General features: G+C 42.6%; 1 protein-coding gene across 1 annotated transcript in view; it reads left to right on the forward strand.

Annotated features, from left to right (window-relative positions):
• The window catches only part of LOC115794238 (NACHT, LRR and PYD domains-containing protein 12-like), a 64664-nt gene that overhangs the window by 37990 nt on the left and 6420 nt on the right, over nucleotides 1-20254 (forward strand). The window contains exons 9-10 of the mRNA XM_030749613.1: nucleotides 13877-14050; nucleotides 17374-17547. Of these exons, the coding sequence (XP_030605473.1) occupies nucleotides 13877-14050; nucleotides 17374-17547 (348 nt within the window). The remainder of the gene's footprint in view (nucleotides 1-13876; nucleotides 14051-17373; nucleotides 17548-20254) is intronic.

The following is a 20254-nucleotide window of genomic DNA, read 5'->3' on the forward strand; positions in this document are numbered from 1 at the left end:
AAGGAAGGGTATCCCTCAGACAGACTCAGACCCCGACACGGAGACAGAGCCCACTGTCACAGTCCTTTCAGAGAGGCTAAGAATAACCAGGTAGCTCATATAGTGGTGAAATTGATGTTTCTGTCATCACTCATGTCGGTTCTTCAGGATTAGTTAATGTTAAAATGTAACTTATCATCTTAGCTGTTACTTCAGCAGACTGATATCCTACAGACAATATTCAGGCAGTCAAATATATATTCAGCCCATTAAACTATGTTAAATTACTTTATTGAAACTAACCCTTTGTGCGGACTCATCAACTCTGTAACAGACTAAGTCTATGATTTAATTGTTTTAATATTTTATCTTTATTCTCGATCGAGTCTGCAGTAGGAGAATAAAAACTCAAACTGTCAGGAGCAGGTTATCTCCAGAGTTTCACTTCCTAATCAGCTGGAAGCGCCATGATTTGCGTGAAACGCCCCTCTTAGATTGGTTAGATGCGGCCAACACCACCCTTTCATGTTAACCTGTAGGACAAACCTCCTATTAACTAGTTTAACCTAGCCAGTTAACTTAAGTTGATAACCATTGTTTATCCTGATCGCCAGTGTTCTGCCCTTTAACCTGTTATAAGATAAATGATGAATGTTAATTTAATCTCAGTTCATCCAGTCTTTTATTTTGAAGGTCATCTCGGGCAGGTAACAGGAAGTCAGCCATCTTTTTTTTAGTTTAGTCAGCCACATGTGAGAAAGTTCATCCATTGCAATCTGCTTTCTGTTCACGCCATCGACATCACCGTCTGTAAGTTTTGATTTAATATTCAGCAGTACAATTTATTTAAGTATTATTTGTGGAGAATGTTTATAGTAAATGTGAGGTTTGATTGTTGTGCGATGCCTATGGGTTCATGTTGGTTTACTTCAAGGCAAACAAGGCATTCCAATTTTTTATGTTTAACCTTCCTTTTTAATGATGCTAAACTAAAAGTAGCTATTTTATTTCTGTCCTACAGTTTTACTCCATGTTAAACGTGTACGTGGTTCATCAAAATAAAGTGGAGCTAAGGAAGCTACATCCTGACTCATGTATTCATTCGACTGGAGTTAGGCTTACTGCTAAATTGTGTTAGACACACACAAGGAGAGCAGAATAGTAAAAAGACGTTTTGCAGCTGGCTGAACAATATTAAAGCAGCTACATCTACAAATATGGATGAAGTACACCCTGAAGGTGCAAGACCTAAAGACCTGAAGCCTCATCAAGATGGAGTGTCAGTTAAAAGCAGTAGAAGTGCTGGTTCAAGTTCAAAACGCTCAAGTACATCATCAGTCAGTGCTGCAGCAGCACGCGCTAGGGCCAAAGCAGAAGCTGCTCGTGCACACGTTTCATTCGCCCAGAGAGAGATCAGCATTAAAGTTGACAAAGCAAGACTAGAAGCCAACCTTGAAGCACTGAATCTTGAAAAAGAAGCTGCAGCTGCTATCGCCCAAGCTGAGGTTTTGGAAGCAGCAGCAGAACAGGAGGCCGAAGAACACCATAGTTGGAAAAGCCTCTCGAATGTGATGCAGAATACACACGAGCGTGTAAGTGACTACATCAAAGACCAAACTATGCAGCTTAACCAACATACTGAGTCTGTCAATATGTCCCAGATATCAGAGTATCCCATTGAGAATGGCCCACAGCCACCAACCAAGTACAGTAATAAAGACGAGTATACTGTGAAAGACTGCTGGTCCCCACCATTCCAGCCACAACCAAGTTCAGAAGCACCTAACCCATATCGGACCACTCACTTTTCGACTACACCAGCCCAGCTAGCCAGAGAAGATCACTTTCAAGTTCAAAAGGAGATACAGTTACAAGAACCAAAGCGCAATACACTTCAGCCGAATACCAAGTTAACTTTTCCCACAGTATTCTGACACTTCTCACACAAACCCACCAGAGTCTTCAGTAATGATGAACATGGCGAAGTACTTGGCACGCAAAGAGCTGGTGAGCACTGGTTTATCACACTTTGATGATCGTCCAGAGTCCTATAGAGCCTGGAAATCTGCCTTCTGGAACACCATCAAGGATTTGGATCTCACTGCCAGTGAACAGTTGGATTTAATCTCAAAATGGCTCGGCAAGGAGTCTTCAGGATATGTCAAACGCCTAAGAGCAGTTCATATTGACAACCCAAATATTGCACTTAAAATGACCTGGGACAGGTTGGATGAATATTATGGTGCTCCAGAAGTCATAGAAAGTGCTCTCTTCAAGAAGCTGGACAACTTTCCTAAAATCACAAACAAAGATAATCGCAAGTTAAGAGAGCTCGGGGATCTACTGATGGAGCTACTCTCAGCAAAGGAGGATGGCTACTTACCCGGCTTGGCATACTTGGACACTGCTCGTGGCATCAAACCCATTCTGGAAAAGTTGCCATACAACCTGCAAGAAAAATGGATCACTCAAGGGTCAAAGTATAAAGAGGACTATAAGGTTGGTTACCCCCCCCTTCTCCTTTTTCACCACCTTCATCTGCTACCAAGCCAAAACAAGAAACGATCCTAGCTTTGCCTTTTTTGGAAGCAGCTCTGCGACAGAAAATCCAATCTCGCGTCATTTAAATTTCAGAACCCCGGTCTCAGTGCACAAGACCAAAGTCTCCTCAGGACTTATACAAAACAAAGCATCGCTTAAAGATGATGTGGCCAAGCATTGCCCGATCCATAACAAACCTCACCTCTTAAAGAAGTGCCGTGGCTTCAGAGTAAAAACCATTGAAGAGCGCAAGGCTTACTTGAAGGATCAAGGAATCTGTTTTAAATGCTGCTCATCCACTACTCACCTCGCCCGTGACTGCAAAGTTACACTTAAATGTGGTGAATGCGACAGTGACAAGCACATTACAGCTCTTCACCCTGGTCCACCTCAGTGGTTCGCTAAGACTTCAAGTCCTGTGATAGATGACGGCGGGGAGTCTGGAAAGGAGGACACTGTGCCAGGACCAGTCATAAGTCCTCTGTGCACTGAAGTTTGTGGCGACTGCTTCAAATCAAAATCCTGTTCAAAGATAAGTCTAGTCAAGGTCTACCCAATAGAGCACCCACAACAAGCTATCAAAATGTATGCTATGATAGATGACCAGAGCAACAAATCTCTGGCCAGGTCAGAGTTTTTCAACTTATTTAAAATCAAAGCAGGCTCATATCCCTACACCCTGAAGACTTGTGCTGGCTTAGCATCCACCTCTGGCAGGAGAGCAAATGGCTACCAGATTGAGGCAGTGAATAATGGAATTAGTTTTCCACTCCCAACGCTGATCGAATGCGATGATTTACCAGATAATCGTGATGAAATACCAACACCAGAGGCTGCTTTTCATTATCCACACCTAAAGAGCCTTGCCAGTGAAATTCCGCCATTAGACAATGATGCGCAGATTCTTCTCCTGCTCGGTAGGGACATTCTCCGGGTTCACAAGGTGAGACAGCAAATCACCAGTCCTGGCAATGCTCCGTTTGCGCAAAAGCTTGACCTGGGATGGGTGTTGGTGGGTGATGTGTGTTTGGGAAAGGTCCATAAGCCCATTGTCTACAACTTTAAGACAAACATCCTAGAAGATGGAAGACTCTCACTGTTCAGACCCTGTGAAAATCACATCCATCTCAAGCAAACGGTCAACTTCAGTCCAGTCAATACACTACCTCACAGTTGCCATACCGCTGTGGTGGAGAATGACTCACTCGGCCTCACAGTCTTCAAGAGAACAGCAGATGATGATAAACATGCCTTCTCCATAGAAGACAAACAGTTTCTGCAAATAATGGACAATGAGGTTTTCCAGGATGAGTCCAAAAGTTGGGTGGCTCCACTTCCATTCAAGTCCCCCAGGCCGCCTTTGCCTAACAATCGTGAGCAAGCAATGAACCGCCTCTCTTCGCTACAGCGCATGTTAGAGCGTAAGCCAGAAATGAAAGACCAGTTCATTGCCTTTATGCAAAAGATATTTGACAACAATCACGCAGAGCCAGCATCCCCACTACCAAAAGGAAAAGAGTGCTGGTACTTGCCGATGTTTGGGGTCTATCATCCAAGGAAACCTGACCAAATCAGGGTTGTCTTTGACTCAAGTGCTCAATACAATGGCATCTCCCTAAACAACGTGCTGCTCAGCGGACCAGACTTGAATAACAGTCTTTTGGGAGTTCTCATTCGTTTCAGAAGAGAGCGAGTAGCAGTCATGGCCGACATTGAACAGATGTTTCATTGTTTTGTCGTGAGAGAAGATAACCGAGACTACTTACGCTTCCTCTGGTACCGAGATAATGACCCCAGTAAGGACATCATTGAGTACAGGATGAGGGTTTATGTATTTGGCAACAGCCCCTCTCCAGCTGTAGCAACATATTGTCTCAGGAGAGCAGCAATGAAGGGAGAGCAGCAGTACGGATCAGACACCAGACGCTTCGTCGAGCAGGAGTTCTACGTAGATGACGGTCTTGTTTCCACGCCAACAGAAGAAGAGGCAATTTCTCTGTTAAAGAAAACCCAAGCATCGCTCTCGGAGTCAAACTTAAGACTTCACAAGATCGCATCCAACAGCATTGAAGTCTTAAGAGCCTTTCCAGCTGGAGATCATGCTAAGGACATGAAAGATCTCTACTTGGATGGAGATTCAGTACCCACACAGCGAAGCCTTGGATTAAGTTGGGATGTCAAAAGGGATATATTCACCTTCCAAGTATCCATCAAAGACAAGCCATTCACAAAACGTGGTGTCCTTTCCACCATAAATAGTCTTTTCGATCCTCTCGGCTTTGTTGCTCCTGTGACCATTCAAGGAAAGTCATTACTGAGGGAGCTCACCCTGGATGGAATTGATTGGGACAGTCCACTCCCTCAAGACAAATCTGAAGTTTGGGAGACATGGAGAGATTCGCTACAGGAATTGCAACATCTTCACATCCCTCGAGCTTATACTAGTACTTCTTGCTCCAATGCCAGTCGGAAGGAGTTATGTGTTTTCTCAGACGCCTCGACCAAAGCAATCGGTGCCGTAGCATACCTGAAGACTACAGACGAAAACGGCCAGATACATGTGGGGTTCGTCTTCGGGAAAGCTAGACTTGCACCTCCAACTGAACCAACCATACCCCGATTGGAACTCTGTGCGGCGGTGCTAGCCGTAGAAATGGCCGAACTCATCGTTCAAGAGATCGACGTTCCAGTTGATGCTGTTACCTTCTACTGTGACAGTAAAGTGGTGCTGGGCTATATTCATAATCAGTCAAAACGCTTTTATGTGTATGTTCACAACAGGGTTCAGAGAATCCGGCAGTCTACAGCACCAAACCAATGGAAGTATGTGCCTACGGAGCATAACCCAGCTGACCATGCCTCAAGGTCAGTCCAAGCCTCAAAGCTCACTAGGACCAGCTGGCTCACTGGTCCAGCATTCTTGTGCAAACCACAGACAACTATCGAACAGCGAGAGACATTTGAGCTCATCAGTCCAGATTCTGATGTAGAAATCCGACCACAAGTAACAAGTTGTGTCACAAGTCAAAAGGCTAACCAACTGGATCCTGAGAGGTTTACAAAATTCTCTTCTTGGAAGTCCCTGCAAAGAGCAGTTGCAACACTCATTCATGTAGTTCATTCCTTCAAGAAGGACAGAAGGACGACAGGATGTAATGGCTGGCACTGGTGTCCAAAACCTTTTACCACTGATGAGTTGTTGAAGGCTACGACAGCAATTATTCTTGTTGTCTGTACAGCGAACTTCCTTCTCTGAAGAATTAGATGTTCTCTCGAAGGGAGTTGATATTTCCAAGAGAAGCCCACTGGCGAAGCTAAATCCGACTGTAGATTCTGAAGGCCTGCTAAGGATTGGAGGCAGGCTTAAGCTTGCTGATTTAAGCAACAGAGAAAAGTGTCCAGTCATTCTTTTAGGAAAACACCACGTGTCCATGTTGCTCATCAGACACCATCATGAGCAGGTTGAGCATCAAGGTCGGACATTCACTGAAGGTGCCATTCGAGCTGCTGGCATATGGCTAGTTGGTGCCAAGCGCTGCATAAGTGCTGTTCTTCATGCGTGTTCTTCATCTGCAGAAAGCTCCGTAAAAAAAGAGAGAAACAAAAGATGTCAGATCTCCCGCTAGAACGACTGAGCACTTCACCACCTTTTACCCACACTGGTCTGGATGTTTTTGGTCCTTGGATTGTGACAGCTAGGCGCACAAGAGGAGGCATGGCTCAGAGTAAGCGCTGGGCTGTACTCTTCACTTGCATGAGCACACGTGTGGTCCACATAGAAGTCATTGAGTGTTTGGACACTTCTTCATTCATCAAAGCCTTAAGAAGATTCTTTGCAATCCGTGGTCCTTCCAAACAGCTACACTCAGACTGTGGGACCAATTTCATTGGTGCTTGCAGAGAGCTGGAGTTCCATAAAGTGGCGACTGACTCAGAAGTCCAGAGGTACACAAACAATCAAGGATGGACGTGGCGTTTCAACCCACCTCACTCTTCGCACATGGGCGGTGTGTGGGAACGCATGGTGGGGATTGCAAGGAGAATCTTAGACTCAATGCTGATGCGTACTCCCTCCTCCAGCTTGTCTCATGAAGTCCTGTGCACCCTGATGGCAGAGGTAACGGCCATCATTAACTCAAGACCTCTAGTTTCTGTCTCTTCAGATCCAGATGTTCCACAGATACTTACCCCAACAATGTTTCTCACTCAGAAGCGGAGTGTTTTACCTCCTCCAGGGATATTCACTGAGAAGGACCTGTATAAGCAACAGTGGCGCCAAGTTCAAAGATTGGCCAACGAATTCTGGAAACGTTGGAAACGCGAATACCTGCACACACTACAACTTTGACACAAATGGCAAGAGTCAAGTCCCAACATTACAAAGGGTGATGTTGTTTTGCTGAAGGATGATCGCACATGCCGCAATGATTGGCCCATGGCTCTCATAACAGACACCTTCCCAGGCAGTGATGGCAAAGTCCGCAGGATTGAGGTCAAGGTCATCAAGGATGGAGCTGCCAAAAAGTTTCTCAGGCCTGTTACAGAAGTTGTTATGCTTCTAAAGAATGAGGACTGACATGTTTATAATTTCATAACTTAAGTATTGATATGTGGCATCTTAACAGATACCAGGCAGGGAGTGTTCTGCCCTTTAACCTGTTATAAGATAAATGATGAATGTTAATTTAATCTCAGTTCATCCAGTCTTTTATTTTGAAGGTCATCTCGGGCAGGTAACAGGAAGTCAGCCATCTTTTTTTTAGTTTAGTCAGCCACATGTGAGAAAGTTCATCCATTGCAATCTGCTTTCTGTTCACGCCATCGACACCACTGTCTGTAAGTTTTGATTTAATATTCAGCAGTACAATTTATTTAAGTATTATATGTGGAGAATGTTTACAGTAAATGTGAGGTTTGATTGTTGTGCGATTCCTATGGGTTCATGTTGGTTTACTTCAAGGCAAACAAGGCATTCCAATTTTTTTATGTTTAACCTTCCTTTTTAATGATGCTAAACTAAAAGTAGCTATTTTATTTCTGTCCTACAGTTTTACTCCATGTTCAACGTGTACGTGGTTCATCAAAATAAAGTGGAGCTAAGGAAGCTACATCCTGACTCACGTATTCATTCGACTGGAGTTAGGCTTACTGCTAAATTGTGTTAGACACACACAAGGAGAGCAGAATAGCCAGTGTTAGGCTAAGTTAACCCTGATAACCAAAAGATACCCTGAGTATGTTGAACTCCCTTCATAGTGCAGGTCCCTGGTTTCCAAAGAAAATCCAGTTTCAAAATACATGAAAAAGCTGAAAGGTGTTCTTTATTGTGTTAACGAATTATTGTGGAAAGTAAAAATCAGAGTGATTTAGTGGTCATTAAAATGTGTTCAGATTTGGCAAAGTGATGATAATTCATATCAAATCATGACACACTGCTCTCCCCTACATAAGCAGCCTTTATAAATCAAAAGTATCGGTATCAGTATTGGTATCGTCAATACTGGTCCTGTATTTACTTGTATCGGATCGATACCAAAATTTGCAGTATCACACACCACTAGTATGCGAATCACTTTGTTTACCTCATGTATGGACTGAACAGTGGCATTTTTAATGTTAGATGCCAGGCTACAAGTGTCAAACATAACATCTGGCCTCGTCTGTTTGGCAATCCACAATATTTGTCCTATTTTGGACCTAAGCTGGTCTCTCTCTGTCTCATTTAGTGGAGCATCTCTCTGCACAGCCCGTGCTGCTTTTAAATGAACTGGTTGTAGGCTGTCAATGTAACTGTGTTGATGCACGTGCACTATACCATCCAAAGTAGTAATGTCCATTCCCACATAAGAAAAACTCTCATGTTCTTCACGGCCCACATGAAAAGCAGACTTAAGTACAGGGAGAACATTAGTTACAAAGTGCTTTGATCCCGCCCAAAGAAAATCATCTACGTGACACGCCAGTACTCCTGTCACCTCAGACTCTTCATTCTGCCAGTAAAACACTGCAGGATCAACTTTTGACATTTTACCACCAGTGTTGAGCATGAGTTCTTTGACCCTGTTGTACCAGTAGAGGGAAGCGTCTGCAAGTCCGTATACACATTTCTTTAGCTTCCACACAACATTCTCCGCGCCCACCTCAGGTGGGGGGCGAATGAAAATGTCTTGTGAAAGCTCCATACCCTGTAAAAAGGCAGATTTAATATCCATAGAATAAACTTTCCACTTGTTTTGACAGATCACTGCCAACAGCAGCCTGAGTGACTCTGATGCACATGTGGGAGAGTCTTTCTGTAACTTGTTAATGTTGATTTCTTCAAAACCTCTCGCCACAAGGCGGGCTTTATGAATGATATCTTCTGTAGTTTCTTTTAATGTACAGACCCATCTAGTCGAAATACATTTTTGACCTCTGTCCATGACCTCTTCATAGACATTATTATTTTTCCAACTCTCAATCTTTTGCTGTTTAGCAGCATCAAAAGAAATGTCTTTAGCAATGAGTACCTCAGCTTCTGCGTTTCCAGATACAGTGTGAAGATCATCAACCTGTGATATGTCTGCCTAAAACTCTGGCCGTGTGTCTGGTACCATCATCTCTGTTAGTAAATGTAACTGTTTGACCTGTTTTTGGTTTGACCTCTGTAGGACCCTGAGTATTCGTTGTATTACTCTCTTCTTCAGTATGTGTCTCATTAGTCTGTGTGACATTCCTCTCCTCTGTTTCTGTATTGCCAGTATTTTGTTGTTCTCCACTAACACTCATTTCATCATCTGAGCTCTCTGAAGCCTCAGTGTGAACCATGTTTTCACTTACTTCATCCTTTTCAGGAACACTGGGCAGGACTGTTTTATTCTCATCCTGTGTATTCATTTTGTTTAGCCTGGACTGATGTACTCAGACAAGAATCCCACCATCTCTCGCAAAAACCACAACTCCATCCTGACCAATAACTACACCAGGGCCCTTCCACTCTGTACTATCTGCTCTCTTATAGTACACCTTGTCTCCCGTCTCATACTTTTCATCTGTAGGTCTTAGCTGCCTGCTCAAAGCTCTTCTTATTCTGTTTGAGCATTCCACCTCTGTGAAAGCTCTTCTGGACGCATGTAATGCTGCTAGGTGCTGTCCTACTCTAGTGCTCATAGAAGTATCCTCTAAAGCAGGTGGTTTATCAACCAAAACAGAAGGTAGATTAGGACTGTGACCAAAAACAAGCTGATGTGGACTATAACCATGTACATTGACCATACTGTTTTTGGCCATAAGAGCCCAGTCTAGAGCAGTTTGCCAACCACACCCATTTTCCTTTTTCACCTTCAGGAGCATGTCAGTTAGTGTCATGTTGTGTCTCTCTAACAGTCCATTGCTCCAGGGACTGTAGCCTGCTGTAGTCTTTGTCTCAATGTTGAATTTTTCTGCCATGTCTCTAACTTTCTCATTGTTGAATTCCCCACCATTGTAAGTGTAGATTGGTTTGGGGGCACCATGAACACTTATCCATGAGTGAATGAAGGAGTTGACGATCTCGAAGGGTTTCTTGGTCCTCACAATGTTTCCAGTGCTGAAGCGTGTAAAATGGTCGATGATGTGCAGGTACCATACGCCAGCCTCCAACTCGTGTAGATCCATTGCCACCGTCTCATTGTACTCTGAGGCCAAAGGCAAACCAACAGCAGGCTTGGGCTTTGCCCTGCTGTACCTCTGACATATCTCACAGTCACGAATAACCTCCTGCAAGAGGACTGGACAGTCTTTGTCAGTATTTCCAGAGCTATGAATGAGTCGCTGCAGCCGGTCTGTGGAGGCGTGGCTAAACTACTTGTGGAGTTTCAGGAGAACTTTACGCTTCTCTTTTGTAGACATCTCTGCTGTGACAGTAAGGACTTCACTTTCTTTGTCATCCACTTTTGCATCTTCATCTCTAATATCCACACAATAGTGTCCCGAACTAGTGAGTTCAAGTAAATGGACTAGCTCTTATATAGCGCTTTTCTACTCAGTCAGAGCACTCAAAGCGCTTACACAACATGTTTACATTTACCCATGCACTCACATTCATACATGCACTTCCATGTTTATACTAAGCTAAGTGCTTTTAATTAACTAGCATTCACACACATTCATACTCCGACAGGATGGTCGGAGAGCAACTTGGGGTTAAGTATCTTGCCCAAGGATACATTGGCATGTAGCTTGGAGTAGCCAGGAATCGAACCGCTGACCTTCCGATCAGTAGGTGACCTGCTCTACCTACTGAGCTACAGCTACAGTGGAACTTGTTGTTTGAACATGACAACTCTGTCATTCTTCATGTCTAAAACAGTTTCTGCTATCTTCAGAGACCTTTTGCTCAGTAATAAGGGAATATCAGCTGAAACCACTTCAGTTTCAGTGTGGCACTTTGTTTGCCCAATCTTGGCAGGAAGTTTTAATTTTCTGTTAGAGTGTACCACCTGACCATCTCCAAATCTAAAAGGTCTGCAGCTAGGAGCTTCTGTCTGCAGCAGTTTGTTAATTTGGCTTTGGCTTAGGTCTTTCATGTAACTGTCCAGCCACTTTTCACCACAAACAGTACTTGTGCAAGCTGTATCAATAATAGCTGATCCCAGTGATTCAGTTAGGAAGATCTGAGAGTCCGTCTCTATCTTTGTGAACAAAGTGATGTTACACTCCTCCATACTTGCATCTTGTGTCAGCTTTACTTCATTCTCCCTATGCGGACAGTCTTTGGCCCAATGGTACGTGCTCTGACAAATGGCGCATTTTGTTCGCTTACCATATTTGTCGAGGGGATTTGTACCCAGCTGTGGCTGCCGCTGTCCGCCCTGTGTAGAGCCATTGCTCCTTCTGAATTTGCCCTGTGATTTTTGCTCTGAAAAATAAACAGCGTCTTGAGTTTCAGTGTCATTTCTTGCTCCAGAAGTTTTTCCCCCGAAAATCCGCTTCAATCCTGACTTCATGGAGGCAAATGTCAAATCTGCGCATGCCGTCAGGGCAAGCTGCCTACTTTTTCTCCTCGAGACAAGCCGCGTCCAGGAGTTTAACACAGCGTCGGGCAGCACCATGTTGTACTTCTTCATTGTAACATTGCTCAAAATCTATAATGAAGTCCGCCATGGACATTGTACTGTCTTTAGATATCGAGTCTAACTGAGAGTATGCTTCATAAGCTCGGTCTTTTCTTCTCTCAAAAATACCGCATCCAGTTTAACAAACAAGGTTTCCATACCGTTATTTTTGTTCAGATCCTCCGCGGGTATTTCCAATGCAATCTCTCTGGCTCTCCCTTCGAGCCCCAGCGCCACTGCAAGTGCTTGTTTCTTCTTGTCCAAATCCTTAACAAGTCTCCAAATGTTAACCTCATTTTTCCAGCACTCGTATGGCCTGGCCTCATCAAACTTTGGCGGTACTCTGTAATTGGTAACCATCCTCTGCTACCATTGAAAACTCCAAAAACACGACGTCTAATTTTCGCAGAGATTTATTTGAGCCGCCATTTTCCCAAAACAACAACAGAAACTCCCTCTCCACACAATCTCGCGAGAACAAAATAACTGCCAAATGATTAGCTGATGAGGACAGAATTGAGTTTGACGGTGTGGGAAAGAGGAAATGATGGAAAGAAGAGAGAAGCAGCCCAATGACAGGAATGTAGGTCAGCAGGTAGATCTTCATGATTGAACTGAGCCAAAAACTTCATCTGGATGCTGTGTGTAGAAAGCTGACATGATTATGATTCACAGAATCAGAAGGATAAATTCATGCTCCTCATTGATAGAAAAGCTCATTGATTAGGTCATAATAATGTTGAACTGCACATTTAAAACCTGAACACATCTGATTGATCATCAATGATTTGATCTCTTTGTTTTATTCTTTTTTCAGCTTGAGGAGCTGCAGCCTGTCAGAGATCAGCTGTGAGTCTCTGAGCTCAGCTCTGAAGTCCAACCCCTCCCATCTGAGAGAGCTGGACCTGAGTGACAACGAGCGGCAGGATTCAGGAGTGAAGCAGCTGTGTGGTTTTCTGGAGAGTCCAGAATGTAGACTGCAGACTCTGAGGTCAGTTCACTGACAATAATTCCATGATAAAAAATTCTCGACACAATTTGTTGCTTCAATGCTTCGTTTAAACTCTGCAGCGCTCAGGTGTCTCCATGTCAGCGCGAGTGTTTCAGCCACATTAGCGACTAAAAACAGACCTGTGATAGAAACTTATTTAGGAGCACGTGTGTGAATACAAAGTATTCCAACATTAAGCTCGTGCAGCCCCCAGTTTTCCAACAAAAAGACTGATAACAGCACCAAATATGTTGACGTCAGTTTAACGTGAGATTGTCTACAATCACACGGTGCAGAGCAAAGAGGCGGAGCCGTTACTGAGACCGTGAGCTCAGGTGGAGCCAAAGAAAATGTTTTTCTAGCATCCTAAACAGCAGCACTTGTTCCTGTAACCACCATTAAACCTTTACTGGGAAACAGCTGGAGCTCCTTCATGATCCACCTGATCAACAAACTGCAGCCTGAAGAAAAGAACACACACACACACACACACACACACACACACACACACACACACACACACACACACACACACACACACACACACACACACACACACAGAGTTGTAACCTGCTCTAACATGTGCAGCTGAGCCAGTTTAGTTTTTCTGCTAGTTTTATTTTTCTGTGTAGTTCTCACTGACCTGTTGTAGCAGCTTTTGCGGTTGGATGTGTTGTGATACACAGAGATACAGAGATAGCAGCATCTGAACAGGGACTCAAACCGGGAACCTGCAGGTCACTAGTCGGCTGCTCAAACCTCCAGTCTGCATCTCAACAAAGTCGCCCACCAATAATTTTTAGCTGCCCACCCAAACATAGCAGTCTAGATCCGGCCCTGCTTGGATGAGGCTCTCTGAGGACGGCTGTTGAACAAATGAGTGTGAAAGGCAGAATGACAGAATGACTCTTAGTTTGAAAGGACAGGAAACAGGAAGTGATGCGCTCAAAAAGGCGGGTAAGATTATTGGAACAGCTGATGAGGACAGAATTGAGTTTGACGGTGTGGGAAAGAGGAAATGATGGAAAGAAGAGAGAAGCAGCCCAATGACAGGAATGCAGGTCAGCAGGTAGATCTTCATGATTGAACTGAGCCAAAAACTTCATCTGGATGCTGTGTGTAGAAAGCTGACATGATTATGATTCACAGTATCAGAAGGACAAATTCATGCTCCTCATTGATAGAAAAGCTCATTGATTAGGTCATAATAATGTTGAGCTGCACATTTAAAACCTGAACACATCTGATTGATCATCAATGATTTGATCTCTTTGTTTTATTCTTTGCTCAGCTTGTGGAGCTGCAGCCTGTCAGAGATCAGCTGTGTGTCTCTGAGCTCAGCTCTGAAGTCCAACCCCTCCCATCTGAGAGAGCTGAACCTGAATAACAACAAGCTGCAGGATTCAGGAGTGAAGCAGCTGTGTGGTTTTCTGAAGAGTCCAGAATGTAGACTGCAGACTCTGAGGTCAGTTCACTGACTGTGTTTCTATTCTCTGTCTTATACGAAGCTGAAGTTGGTTTCCAATTGCAGCTTCCGATTCGGGAAATGGTTAAAGGGCCATTCCACTTAATTTTTCGCTACCTTCAGCATCTTTAATCTCCTCTAGCTCCAAAACTACAACACCTACACACTTCAAACCTGGATTAGATTATTCTCAACTAATAGCAGAGTATTTAAAACCAAGTGTGTGATCTGTGAAACCTTTATTTGATTTGTGAAACTTCGATAAAAGCACATTTCAGCACTTTTTATGCATCTGGATCACACTAGAACTGCCCCAGCTCCAAAACTACAACACCTACACACTTCAAACCTGGATTAGATTATTCTAATCTAATAGCAGAATACTTTAACCCCTTAACTGGCAGCAAAAAAATCACCTGACAAAAACTACATAACGCCTTCTGGTCACTATTGGCTCTGAACAACCCATTTCATAGCCTATTAATCGGCTGCGTCTGGTCCGCGGGCCGAATGAAGTGCATTTATATGGCAGGCTAGACCCGCCCATTTTGACTGACACCTCATTCGGCCAATCATGTTAAGAAATGGGTTTCCCAGAGCCAATAATACTCAGAGGGCGTCACGTAGCTTTGTCAGGTGATTTGGTGCAGCCAGTTACATGATTGGCCGAATGACGTGTCAATAAAAATGGGAGGGTCTAGCCTGCCATATAAAAGGGACTACAAACGGCCCGTCACCGGGCCCTTGCCAGTTAAGGGGCTACACCAAGTGTGTGATTTGTGAAACCTTTATCTGATTTGTGAAACTTCAACAAAAGGCGATTTCAGCACTTTTTATGCATCTGGATCTCACTAGAACTGATCCAGCTCCAAAACTACAACACCTACACACTTCAAACCTGGATTAGATTATTATAATCTAATAGCAGAGTATATAAAACCATGTGTGTGATTTGGACCACATCACAACTGAACTCCTCCTTCTCTGAAATTTGCATTATTTTGCTGTTATTTCCACGTTTAACTTTCTGTTTTCTCTAATTTTTTTCATCTTCAGTGTAGCAAGATTTGGTCTTGTGTTCTTTTTTTCTCTGATACCAACTGCTTCCAACAACTTCATGATCTCTTTCTTCTGGTATTAACTTTTTGCTCTTCTTTAACACAGAAAGTACTCCTACATAAGTGCTTCTTTTTCAGTGTCGTGTATCTCCTTAAACCCCCAGTTGGTCATGGTAGATGGCTGTTCACACTGACGATGGGAAGGTTCTTCCAGGTTAAAAGAAGTGTTTGCTCTCCGTTGTCGCTACATGCATGCTTGCTATAAGGGTTTGCTGCAAAGTTAAAGACAAATGCAAATCATTGTCCACTGTGGCTCCATGCTGAACAAAGAGTGAGTTTCCTCAGATAAAGAAACTGCTTGGAACAAGTGTGAATAATAATCTGAACTTTACTGGCTTGTTTGATTACTACTATCAATTGAAATGTATGTATTATTAGGTTTAATTGACCTTTTTTTTAAGGTAAGGCTTCCTTTAGGTTGGGGGGGGGGTTCAAATCCAGGGCTCCAGGGCCGGTGTCCTGCAACTTTTAAATGTATCTCTGCTTTAACACACCTGAGTAAAATAATGAGGTCATTAGCACCTGTTCTTCATGCTCATTGACTTATGAAAAAAGACCAGTAGTGCAACAAAAATATTTTTCAAAAGAAATCTGTTGTTTGAAAGTCCACTGGTCACAACAAAGATAGGTAGAAATAGGTGAGGTGAAGCAGGGTCTGAAATAATGAAACATGTTAGCGTAAACCCTTTGTAACCTTTATTAAAATGTAAAGTAAATATTTGTATTTTTAGAAAACAGTTTTTACCATTACATTTTTGGATGTAATGCAGGCATTCATAAATGCACTGGAAAACACCAGAGCACTAACCAGGGCTGAGGCAGTGGAACAAATTGAACATGGCCAAGTGGAGGAGAGGTAAGAGAATTAAAATGACTGAAGCAATATGACAATCTAAAAATAATCATGTATAAGAAACAGAAAAAGAATTCAAGTGATTCATAACTTAATGCCTTTTTTTCAGTGAGAGAGGAGAGCTTCTCATGCAACTACGAGCAGAAATGGAGAGATGATCAAATCATTAAACTCAAAGAAAAGCTGTGAAATGAAAGTTGTTTACAAGTTTGAAGTTTGGCATGTTTATGGTTTTAACTAGGACTTGTCCTACTAACACACACTTGCCTATTTTGACTTTTCTTTTCATTGTGCTCTAATTATTTAGCCAGTACGATAGAAAACTCTAGTCCAGGTTTGAAGTGTGTAGGTGTTGTTGTTTTGGAGCTGGGGCAGTTCTAATGTGATCCAGATGCAAAAAAGGTGCTGAAATCGCCCTTTTATTGAAGTTTCACAAATCACATAAAGGTTTTACAAATCACACACTTGGTTTTAAATACTCTGCTATTAGTGCAGAATAATCTAGTCCAGGTTTGAAGTGTGTAGGTGTTGTAGTTTTGGAGCTGGGGCAGTTCCAGTGTGATCCAGATGCATAAAAAGTGCTGAAATGTGCATTTATTGAAGTTTCACAAATAAGATCAAGGATTCACAAATCACACACATGGTTTTATATACTCTGCTATTAGTTGAGAATAATCTAATCCAGGTTTGAAATGTGTAGGTGTTGTAGTTTTGGAGCTGGATCAGTTCTAGTGTGATCCAGATGCAAAAAAGGTGCTGAAATGTGCTTTTATTGAAGTTTCACAAATCAGATAAAGGTTTCACAAATCACACACATGGTTTTATATATTCTGCTATTAGTGCAGAATAATCTAGTCCAGGTTTAAAGTGTGTAGGTGTTGTAGTTTTGGAGCTAGAGCAGATTAAAGATGCTGAAGGTAGCGAAAAATTAAGTGGTATGGCCCTTTAGCCATTTCCCGAATCGGAAGCTGCAATCGAAAACCAACTTCAGCTTCGTCTGTCTTATCTGCTTATTTACCAAGTGAACCTCATTTGTCTTCAGACATAACTTCCCTTCAACATGGAAATTATTTCTTAATCTTTTTTTCTTGTCTGAAATGAAGTGTGTTTGATGAAAGGCGAGTGTGTCAGTGATGTTCATAAATCAACATATAAATCAACCGACATTCAATCATTCCATCAACATATAAATAATTATAACAACACAATAACAGAATCACAAAGTTGCTCTTCTCATTTCAGAGAAAAGTTCATTGATTAGGACACAGTAATGCTGAGCTGCACATTTCACACCTGAACACATCTGAGTGCATCATCACTGATTTTATCTGCATCTTTTATTTCTTTTTCAGTTTGATATGCTGCAGTTTGACAGAGATCAGCTGTTCATCTTTGGCTGCAGCTCTGAAGTCCAACCCCTCCCATCTGACAACTCTGAACCTGTTCAGAAACAACCTGCAGGAATCAGATGTGAAGCAGCTATCTGATCTTAAGAAGAGTGCAGTCTGTAGTCTGAAGGATCTGAGGTCAGTACAGGGTTGGAGTGAGTCTGTGCTGCTCTCAGCAGTATTGTACTAAACACAGTTAGTATGAAAGCAAAGATCCAGTGTTTCCTGTAAAGCTGCAGCCTTCTCAGTGGCTGCTTTCCTCAGTGAAGCTGTGAGAGGAGAATGGTGACAGACACACAACAGTCAGCCAATCAGATCAGTCAGAAGCTTGTTGTGATCATGTGTTTGAGATGATGTGAAGACGACTGCTGTTGTTGTGTTCATGTCTCCAGGAAATAAAGCTGGATTCCAGCTCACAGCCTGAAGGCCCTTTCACACCGGACGCGTAAATTCCGTGCGAATGTTTCGTGCGTTAAAAATATTTTTCGGACTCTCCTGTTCTTAATGCAGCCGTTCACACCAACTGCGTCATTTCACAGGACGAATTTGCGGCATTTATTTTTTCGGATCAAGTTTGATTTTTCTCACTTTCGCAAGTGAACAAACAGGACTGACCAATCAGAGCGCTGCATTTAGCAGCATGTGAGGTCAAAGCTCAAAACACGCACCGATGTACTGAATATACAGTCATGTGGGAACAATAAAATCATAATATTTTACCTCAGACACACAGCTACACGCTGCTCCGGGTCAGTCGACTCTCTGATATTATCCTCTGCCTCCTCACATGTGATCCCAACTCTGCCATCAAGAGCTCAAACTGTCCCACTGACATCCTGAAATATGTGCGAAAGCATCCGTGATGCAGCTTCAACTCTGGGATCAAACCATGAAACTCTCCCTGCTGCTGCTTTCTTATGAGTTGGATAAACCCATAAACTCTCTTTCTTCCTTCTCTTGTTTAGAAACATCAGGGCCTCTTTATGCAGTCTCACCCAGTGTAGTCTTGTACAAAGAACACATAACCTTACAATCAGAGTACAACAATCTTACTGTAGATCATGCTGTTGACATGCTTCTTAAATCTGGGAGCACATACTACGAACACGGTGACAAGGCTGGAAAATTACTGGCTCCTCTTCCCATCAAATTTCTCAAATTCGCACATCATCAGGAATTACAATAGATCCAACAGAAATCAACAACGAATTTAAACAGTGCTATGAATCCCTTTACACATCGGAAATGCAATGTGGTAAGCAAGACTTTGAAAATTTCTTCTCATCTATTGAAACCCCTACGGTGCCCCCCGATAAGGGTGAGGACTAGGAAAAACCGGTAACTGCCTTAGAGCTCGGTAATGCCATTATTTCCATGCAGACTGGTAAATGTCCAGGGCCTGACGGGTTTCCAGTCAAATTTTTCAAAAGATTTCAGCACAAACTGATCCCAGTATTGCTTGACATGTTCAATGAATCATTTATAGCACACAAATTACCCCATACATTAAATCAGGCTTCTATTTCTTTAATTTTTAAAAAAAGTAAAAGATCCATTGGACTGTGCGTCATATCGGCCAATCAGCTTATTAACGTTGACTTTAAAATACTTTCAAAAACACTTGCTAAACGCCTTGAAACCGTTTTACCGTCTATTATTTCTCCTGAGCAAACAGGCTTTATAAAGAACAGACATTCCTTTTTTAACCTGAGGCGTCTCTTCAACACAATTTACCATCTTCCATCTTCCACTGTGCCACTAGCCGTGTTGTCTTCAGACGCAGAAAAGGCATTTGACCGGGTGGAATGGCGATATCTATTTTTTGCTTTAGAAAAATTCGGCTTTCAGAATAACTTCATTTCCTGGGTGAAAATCTTATATTCATCTCCCCTGGCATCTGTCAGAACAAATTATGATCAGTCATGATATTTCCCTCTTCACCACTCTACTCGGCAGGGCTGTCCCTTGAGCCCTCTTCTGTTTGCTCTGGCTATTGAGCCTCTCTCAATTGCCCTCCATAGCAACTCAAAAATTTCGGGTATTCTTTCTTGTGGTCTGGAGCAGAAAGTATCCTTGTATGCGGACGATCTTCTTCTTTATATTTCGAACTTCTCTGTTTCCATCCCAGCAACTCTCTCCACTCTGGATTCCTTTGGCGTTATTTCTGGTTATAAGCTAAACTTGGGCAAAAGTGAACTCTTCCCCTTGAATAAAGCTGCAAATGAGTATCCGCTAGAGACCTTGCCTTTTAAGATTGTCAAGCATAGTTTCCTCTATTTAGGTATAACCTCCAAATTTAAGGACCTTTATGCAGCAAATTTTGCCACCCTTTTGACTCATACAAAGATGGACTTTGAACGCTGGTCTTTACTAAATTTATCTATCGCAGCCCGTATCAACACTGTTAAAATGATTACTCTCCCCAAATTTTTGTATCTATTTCAATGTGTCCCTATTTTCTTACCACAAACTTTCTTCTCAAATCTGGATGGCTGCATATGCGACTTTATTTGAAGTAAAAAGCCTCCACGGATGCGTAAGCAGCTATTGCAAAAACCTAAATCCTTAGGTGGTATGGCTCTTCCTAACCTTAGATACTACTATTGGGCAGCTAATCTTAAAATATTACAGTTTTGGCTTCACCCAAATTTAGGTGCTTCCATCCCAATATGGCTATCAATGGAGGCCAATACTTGCCGACCGGTATCTTTGTCGGCTCTGGTTCATTCCCCTATTAAATCTGCCACTGACTTGTATACGAAGAAGATAATTGTTAAGACATCTTTGAAAATTTGGAAACAATTCAGACATTTTTTTGGGCTTCAGTCATATTCATTGCAGGCCC

This window comes from Archocentrus centrarchus, chromosome 16, assembly GCF_007364275.1.
Source record: "Archocentrus centrarchus isolate MPI-CPG fArcCen1 chromosome 16, fArcCen1, whole genome shotgun sequence".
Classification (NCBI taxonomy): domain Eukaryota; kingdom Metazoa; phylum Chordata; class Actinopteri; order Cichliformes; family Cichlidae; genus Archocentrus; species Archocentrus centrarchus.